The sequence below is a fragment of the Myotis daubentonii genome, chromosome 2 (genome assembly GCF_963259705.1).
Source record: "Myotis daubentonii chromosome 2, mMyoDau2.1, whole genome shotgun sequence".
In the NCBI taxonomy this organism is placed as follows: Eukaryota; Metazoa; Chordata; class Mammalia; order Chiroptera; family Vespertilionidae; genus Myotis; species Myotis daubentonii.
The window spans coordinates 148,639,121-148,647,622 of record NC_081841.1 but is presented as its reverse complement, the minus strand read 5'-3'; the positions used below and the strand labels follow the sequence as shown (position 1 = coordinate 148,647,622).

Below are 8,502 nucleotides of genomic sequence, written 5' to 3'. Positions count from 1 at the left end.
CGATAATAACAAGTAGCTCAGGTAACAGTTTGGAATGTGATAGGAAAGATAGTACCCGAATTGTGCCAGTGTCTCCCAGCCTTGATGACAACTTCCATGCAGAGACTTTGCAATCACCACAGTAACTTAAAGCAAAGGCGGTTATTATTGCCATTCCACACATCTCCAGAATGTGTTTAATTCCTTTATTTCAATTTACATTATATTTCACATTTGTGTTTTTTTAGAAACACTCTAAAAAGTTATTGCTGAATATGTAGGTTCAATTTCTTGCCAGCTTAGCAAAGGGGAGAAGGGATAATAACCCTCTCTGAAGGGGGCAGCTGGAGGCCACGGCCAGAAGACCAAGATTCCTCTGGGATGGGGGATGAGGACACTCGAAAAGGTGCATCTGTGCCCAAAGTATCCACTGCAAAGCAAACAGGGCCACATATTTCAGGGAAAATGAGAGACAGTTGAGAAAATAATTACAAAGAAGTGATGTCACTTCAATTGAACTATCATCATAAGTGATAGTTCCTATATAGTGTCCCCGTAAACTAAAGGAAGAGATTCCTATATTTCCCCCCAATAAAAGGCAAGTGATCTTGATTTGTTGGAGCAGCATGGGCTGTGAGGGGATATACAGTGCACTGCTGTTGTTACCTGCATTGATGTAGAATGAATTCAGCTTGTGGGGCTAGCCTGCACATACCCTGACTGAGGACCCATTGGCTTAATCTGGCCATGTGCCCCAAACTTCCAGAAGCTGTGTGTATTGTGGGAAAACATAAATTGATCACATTTCAGATGCAGCGTGGTACTGATTTTTGGAGGCCAATATGTTTCAACTACAGACCCCAAAGTAAATATTTACCAGTCGTGGTAAAAGTTCAATTGTAGGGCAGAACCAGCAGCAGAGGAAGCAAGGGGAGGCAAGTCACACTTCCTGACTGTGTTTTGCTTACCGGTTGTATAATGACCTATTGCACCCACGTGAGCAGGTTCTTGGTCCTGTGCTTACTTCATCAGCACTCCAGTTTCACTTTAAAGAGCTTAAAGGAGCTAACTTTATAAGCCAATTCATATTATTTGCCAGCTTTGTATTATCGGGAGTTTTGTTTGTGAATTCCATTTGGGCAATAAGAGGATGTTACACACACCAGGTGTTTTGATGGAGTGTGTTATCAATATTTAGGACTCTGTGTCTTCAGGATTAGTGGTGATGAGAAAACAGGAGGGCTCAGAAGAAAAGCATTTAGCTCAGGCAAGCAATGTATATTCTAGTTAACACAAGGTGGAACTAAAAAGAAACTTAAAGTGGTTCCTATGGAAAGGAACGCCACATCTTCCTATGACCCAAGAGGAAGGCTTTTTCTATCCTAGGCTCAGTCACTCAGCATTCCGGGGAGGGTTTTATGTTCAGGGCAGCACACAGTATATCTGGAAACCTAGTGATGAAGGGAAATGTCTACTCAGGGTCTTTTTCATAACTTATAGGACACCCTGCAGATCAAAGTGTTTCATTGACCTAATGCACTGAACTCTCTCCAGTCCCGATTTCATAAATGAGGAAACAGGTCTTATGCTAGTTAGTGTCATAGCCAGAGAGGATATCCAAGCATTTTGCACCACACTCCTTCAGGATTCCTTTCCAAATGGCCAGTTTCCCAGTAAGCATTACAAGAAAAAAAAATCTTTTTTTAAAGGCAATAATTTGAAAAGTAACCTTTCTTTCTTTCTTTCTTTTCTTCCTTCCTTCCTTCCTTCCTTCCTTCCTTCCTTCCTTCCTTCCTTCCTTCCTTCCTTCCTTCCTTCCTACCTTCCTTCCTTCCTTTCTTCTTTCTTTCTTAAAAAAAAAACACTAGGCTTCAGTGAGCGCCCTCAAAAAAAAAAAAAAGGAAAAAAAAGTGCACCCTTGCAGTGGTTCTCAACCTTCTGCCCCTTTAAATACAGTTCCTCATGTTGTGACCCAACCATAAAATTATTTTCGTTGCTACTTCATAACTGTAATGTTGCTACTGTTATGAATCATGTAAATATCTGATATGCAGGATGGTCTTAGGCGACCCCTGTGAAAGGGTCGTTCGACTGCCAAAGGGGTCGCAACCCACAGGTTGAGAACCGCTGCTAGAGAAACTGCTTGCAGGCAGAACCACTTGTGTTCCCCCACAATTGTTTCACTTTTCCCCTTGGTCCCTTCCCTTGGCCAGAAGCGGCGGACACCCAGAGGAGACACTTGCGCCCCAAACTAGGAAACTAGCAGAAGCTCTCCCACCACCAGCAAAGATTCAAAATTAGAGCAGGTGGAAACCTTCACCGAATTCATCTATTTGCTTTTCCAGTTCAGACCGCCGTTCAGAGTTTGCAATTCCTTCCTCCGCAAAGAAAAGTGGATTTTTTCTTCCTTTGCAAACACTACTGGATCCAAGTCTTTCTTGTTAGAACTGGTGGCAAAGCAGGAGTTGGGGGATCGCGCCTGTGACTGCTCCGTAGCGCCGAAATCCCCTCTCTGTTAACTCAGCTCTAAACACAGGCTGGCTTATTTATTCTAATTCTCCCTCTCACGCCCGCAACCTGTGGACTGGGGTTCTGACCGGTGCGGCGCGGGGGGAGCTGTGGGCGCCTGCTCCGATGCCCGACCAGGTGACGCCTCGTCGCAGTCTTCAGAGGCAAGTCCCCCCATTCTGGCTCCTCCAGTGGGGTCTGGACTGACCGACCTCCTGGGCAGGAAACCATGACTGTGTCCTTCTGCCCTCGCCTTTCTGCACCCCTTCAGCTCCCGTCCTACTTGGCGAGCCAGTGACTATTGGCTGAAGTTCCCCAGCGATTTGCATGAACGGAGAGGGAGTGTCTTCCGCCGCCCGCCCGCCAGGAGCGCGCCGACTGCAGCCTCCCTGGGAATGCGCGGCCGAGGGGGTGCGCGCGGCTCGCGGGCCCGGGCAGTGAGCTGGCGCCCGGCGACCTGGCACCCGCGCCTGGATATGGGGCGGCTAAGTCGTCCCGGCAGCAGCAGCACCAGCCAGAGAAACCTGCCGGTAAGGGGCTAGGCTAGAGGTTGGGGCGCAGAGGCCCCGCGACAAGTTGCGGTCCTGTGGGCAGTTGCCACTCCTGGAGGGTTTTCCAACCCTTTCCCTGAATCCAAACTTCGCGGGAAGGTTGGGGGGAGGGAGAGGGAGTTTGGGATTATGTATCTTCATTTTAGCAAGGAATAGGCAAGACCTTGGATCGTGAGAGGAAGTTTCTGAGGCAGAAATGTAGGCGGGTGAGGTGGAGGGGCTGGGGGTGGGGGCTCGGTCCGCTTTAGATGCGGGGTTCGGAGATCCTTCCCGCTGCCGGCATCTGGCTGTGTCTGCTGCCATTGACACATTGTTTTTGCATAATCATTTTCCGCGTTTACTTCTTTTCCTCTCGGGGAGGGGGATTAGTGAGGGCTTCCTACGTGGTGGGGATCCAGGTCTTTGGGATTTAATTTTAGATCCTTGGTAAAATGAAAATTACTACTTCTGACGTCAAGTGTTTATTTCATGGGGGACGGGGGGAGGGGTGTCCGAGCCGAGAGCGTGACTATATTTTCCATATGATTATCTTCAATGATAATTGTTATTGCTGCTGTTGGTTTCATAATAAGGGATGTCGCCCATCTCGTGTTCCGGGGGTTTTCGTGGTAGAAATATTTCAGTGAAATAAATGGATAAAGTGCCCTCCTCTCAGCCCTCTCCACCAACAACCCCTCCCTGTCCCTCGCCTACCCGGGGGTTTCCCTGTCGCGTTGCGCAGTCCCAGAGCAAGAGTCCTCTCCGCGCCGCGCGTGTTCCCAGGGATGCTCTCCGCTAGGGACCCGGAACATTCACTGCGTGAGCGTGGTGATGGGGCGCGGGGGTAGGAAGTAAACAGGAAAAAAATAAGTTTGGGAAACAGTGTTGCCCCATAGATCCCTCCTTTGCAGCAAGTTTCCTCTCCAGCCCGCTCCCACAGGAGAGGGTTTGCCGCTGGGAAGGGTGGCGAGGGGAGGGCAGCCTGACCCGGGCGCTGGTTGCTAACTCCCATCTCGGTGTCGCCGCCGGTGTGTAATGAGGCTTTTCTCCTTCCCCTACTTTCAGCCGCTGTTTCTGTTTTTCCTCTTCGTGGGACCCTTCCACTGCCTCGCGAGTTACAGCCGGGCCACGGAGCTTCTGTACAGCCTGAACGAGGGACTGCCCGCGGGGGTGCTCATCGGCAGCCTGGCCGAGGACCTGCGCCTGGCGCCCCTCGCCGCCGGCAGGCTGGACCCGCAGCCGCAGCCGCAGCCGCAGCCTCCGGAGCGCGCCCGCCCCGAGCCCAGCCCCCCTCTCTCCTTCAGCCTGGCCTCCCGGGGACTGAGTGGCCAGTACGTGACCCTGGACAACCGCTCTGGGGAGCTGCACACTTCTGCCCAGGAGATCGACCGCGAGGCCCTGTGTCTTGAAGGAGGTGGAGGGGCTGCCTGGGGCGACAGCATTTCCATTTCCTCCTCCCCTTCTTCGGACTCTTGTCTTTTGCTTCTGGATGTGCTGGTCCTGCCGCAGGAATATTTTAGGTTTGTGAAGGTGAAGATCGCCATCCGGGACATCAATGACAATGCCCCGCAGTTCCCCGTTTCCCAAATCTCAGTGTGGGTCCCAGAAAATGCACCTGTAAACACCCGACTGGCCATAGAGCATCCTGCCATGGACCCCGATGTAGGCACGAACGGGGTGCAGACCTACCGCCTACTGGACTACCACCGTATGTTCACCCTGGACGTGGAGGAGAATGAGAACGGGGAGCGCACGCCCTACCTAATTGTCATGGGCCTGTTGGACAGGGAGACCCAAGACCAGTATGTGAGCATCATCATAGCTGAGGATGGTGGGTCCCCACCACTGTTGGGCAGTGCCACCCTCACCATTGGCATAAGTGACATTAATGACAATTGCCCTCTGTTCGCAGACTCACAGATCAATGTCACTGTGTATGGGAATGCTACGGTGGGCACACCGGTTGCAGCTGTCCAGGCTGTGGATAGAGACTTGGGGACCAACGCTCAGATCACCTACTCTTACAGCCAGAAAGTTCCACAAGCATCCAAGGACTTATTCCACCTGGATGAAACCACTGGCGTCATTGAACTTTCCAGTAAGATCGGGGGTAGTGTTCTGCAGACACACAAGCTCACCATCCTTGCTAATGGGCCAGGCTGCATCCCTGCGGTGATCACTGCCCTGGTGTCCATTATCAAAGTCATTTTCAGACCACCTGAAATCGTCCCTCGTTATATAGCAAATGAGATAGATGGTATCGTGTACCTCAAAGAACTGGAACCTGTTAACACTCCAATTGCTTTCTTCACCGTAAGAGATCCAGAAGGTAAATACAAGGTGAACTGCTATCTGGATGGCGAAGGGCCATTTAGGTTATCGCCCTACAAACCATACACTAACGAGTATTTGCTAGAAACCACAAAACCTATGGATTATGAGTTACAGCAGTTCTTTGAAATAGCTGTGGTGGCCTGGAATTCTGAGGGATTTCACGTCAAAAAAATTATTAAAGTTCAACTTCTAGATGACAATGATAATGCTCCTGTTTTCCTTCAACCCTTGCTAGAACTAACCATAGAAGAAAACAATGCACCCCATGCCTTTTTGACTAAGTTGTATGCTACAGATGCTGACAGTGGTGAGAGAGGCCAAGTTTCGTACTTCCTGGGACATGATGCTCCGTCGTATTTTTCCTTGGACAGTGTCACAGGAATTCTGACAGTCTCTACTCAGCTGGACCGAGAAGAGAAAGAAAAGTACAGGTACACAGTCAGAGCTGTTGACATGGGGAAGCCACCCAGGGAATCCGTAGCCACTGTGGCTCTCACAGTGTTGGATAAAAATGACAACAGCCCCAGGTTCATCAACAAGGACTTTAGCTTTTTTGTGCCAGAAAACTTTCCAGGATATGGTGAAATTGGAGTGATTAGTGTCACTGATGCTGATGCTGGGCGAAATGGATGGGTTGCTCTGTCCGTGTTGAACCAGAGTGACATTTTTGTCATAGACACAGGAAAGGGCATGCTGAGAGCTAAAGTCTCTTTGGACAGGGAGCAGCAAAGCTCCTATACTTTGTGGGTTGAAGCCGTTGATGGAGGTGAGCCCGCCCTCTCCTCGACCGCAAAAATCACAATTCTCCTCCTTGATATCAATGACAACCCTCCTCTTGTTTTATTTCCTCAGTCTAATATGTCTTATCTGTTGGTACTACCTTCTACTCTCCCTGGTTCCCCGGTGACAGAAGTCTATGCTGTTGACAAAGACACGGGCATGAATGCTGTCATAGCTTACAGCATCATAGGGAGGAGAGGTCCTCGGCCCGAGTCCTTTAGGATTGACCCCAAAACTGGCAACATTACTTTGGAAGAGGCACTGCTGCAGACGGATTATGGACTCCATCGTTTACTGGTGAAAGTGAGTGACCATGGTTATCCTGAGCCTCTCTATTCCACGGTCATGGTGAACCTATTTGTGAATGACACTGTCAGCAATGAGAGCTACATTGAGAGTCTTTTAAGAAAGGAACCGGACATTAATATAGAGGAGAAAGAGCCACAGATCTCAATAGAACCCACTCATAGGAAGGTCGAATCTGTGTCCTGTATGCCCACCTTAGTAGCTCTGTCTGTAATCAGCTTGGGTTCTATCACACTGGTAACAGGGATGGGCATATATATCTGCTTAAGGAGAGGGAAAAAGCATCCCAGGGAAGATGAAAGTTTGGAAGTACAAATTCCACTAAAAGGGAAAATTGACCTGCACATGAGAGAGAGGAAACCGATGGATATTTCTAATATTTGATACTTCATTGTGGAATAACACAGAGATGTTTTAATAGACATTGGATAGTCTTCACCACCTAAACAAGGTGGTATGAACGAGATCCAATGAAGGACTACTAATTTATAACTTGTACTATATTGTAAATAGCGGTTTACAGGTTTTTAAATTCAAAATCAGAGGTTATAAAATCTGTACAGCATTTTTAATGAAAATTAGTACTAACAGCTATAGAACTATTATAAAAAATATTGGATATGACTTGCAGGTTTCATACACCAAGCAAATGATTGATAAAACCTGGGAGTAAGGTAAGAAAATGACACATTGCATTTTTTTCTCTAAAAAGTATTTTAACCACAAGAGGGCAACAGCTGCTCCTTTGCAGATAACTGTTTCGGGTTATTATTCATGACAGTTGTTGTACATCAAATTAATGAAAGTATATTTTAAATATATTGTTTTTAATATTTAACAAATACAAAATTAAAATAAATTGACTTTCACCCCACTTAAATGTATGATAAGAAATTTATTTGTAAACAGAATGTTTACCTTACAAGTATGCCATGCGTTGTTTGAAAGAGAAGGCATTACAAAGAAGTGCAATTTTTTTAGCAAGGATAAAAACATTGCCATATGTTATTAAAGATTTGACCTGCTGAAGACTCTTTCACTTTCTGTGTACTCAAACTGCTATCTGTTTGCTTTACCACTGAACTTGCTATTATTACAGGGGGAAAGATACATATGTCCTTCCTTACAGAAAATATAACTAGAAATTGTGTCCACAAAAAAAACAGCCAGAGCAAGAAATATTTCTATCCTTAGTTGCTTCATAGGTGTTCACCACATTTTGGTACTTCCAAAACTTGTGAGCAGTACTTCATACTTGGGTTATATATTAGATATTTATATGCTTAAAGTCATCCATCACGTAAGAAACTTTAAAAAATCATATTAAAACAGAATTATTGTAGAAGCTGGTGTAGACTACTGGTTGTAGTTGGGCCTTTTCTATGAAAGTTATACTTTTCTTTTTGTTGTTGTTTAGGTTTGTTGACTACCATTTCTGGTTTCCTTTCTTTGCCTTTGGATTAAGTCCAAGAGTATTTGTAAGCCCAGCAGCAGATTTATTTCATAATGTAGCTTTTGCTGAATCCTTTGCAATGAAGCAAACTGGTTCATCAGTAATTGATCACTTTCATTGTGTGAGCTGGAAATTTTATTTTCTATGAGAGCTATAACAAAATTACCTGTATAAATAAGTAATGTGTTAGCTTAAACTGGATCATTTTGCGTTTTGGCATCCCATGTCTGTACTGTACCAAAAGTGTTTATATGTCTGCAAATTAAAAGTATATATTTTCATAATTTCTTTCTCATTTTTACCATTTTCTATATGAACTTGGCTTGTTCTTTCACTGAAGTGCCTGTTATTGGCATTTGTTTGCTTCTAGAGGTAAATATTGGTATACTGTAAATATCGTGTTATGCTTAAGTTTATATTAAACTAATTCATTACTCAATTAAACATTGGGTAAATCATTAAGTATGTGTGTAGTAATAGACATATATATATATAAAATATAAAGATAATATGCCTATATGTTTGCTAGTTCATATGATAGTTTATACCCATACATATGCAAATACATATTAATTTATTGAGTTAGTATCAATTATAAACATTCATTTTATT

General features: G+C 45.7%; 1 protein-coding gene across 1 annotated transcript; it reads left to right on the top strand.

The window, feature by feature from the left end:
* The first annotated feature begins 2,864 nt into the window (after positions 1 to 2,864).
* On the top strand, positions 2,865 to 8,174 carry PCDH20 (protocadherin 20). The gene is made up of 2 exons (XM_059684803.1): positions 2,865 to 3,017; positions 4,083 to 8,174. The coding sequence occupies exons 1-2, from the start codon at positions 2,883 to 2,885 to the stop codon at positions 6,819 to 6,821; spliced, it is 2,874 nt and encodes a 957-aa protein (XP_059540786.1). The 5' UTR covers positions 2,865 to 2,882; the 3' UTR covers positions 6,822 to 8,174.
* The last annotated feature ends 328 nt before the right edge of the window (positions 8,175 to 8,502 follow it).

Excerpts from the sequence above, each read along its gene's own strand:
- PCDH20 (XM_059684803.1), top strand. The coding sequence starts at position 2,883 with ATGCGCGGCCGAGGGGGTGCGCGCGGCTCGCGGGCCCGGGCAGTGAGC. Across the intron at positions 3,018-4,082 it reads CCAGCCAGAGAAACCTGCCG|CCGCTGTTTCTGTTTTTCCT; the intron begins GTAAGGGGCTAG and ends CCCTACTTTCAG.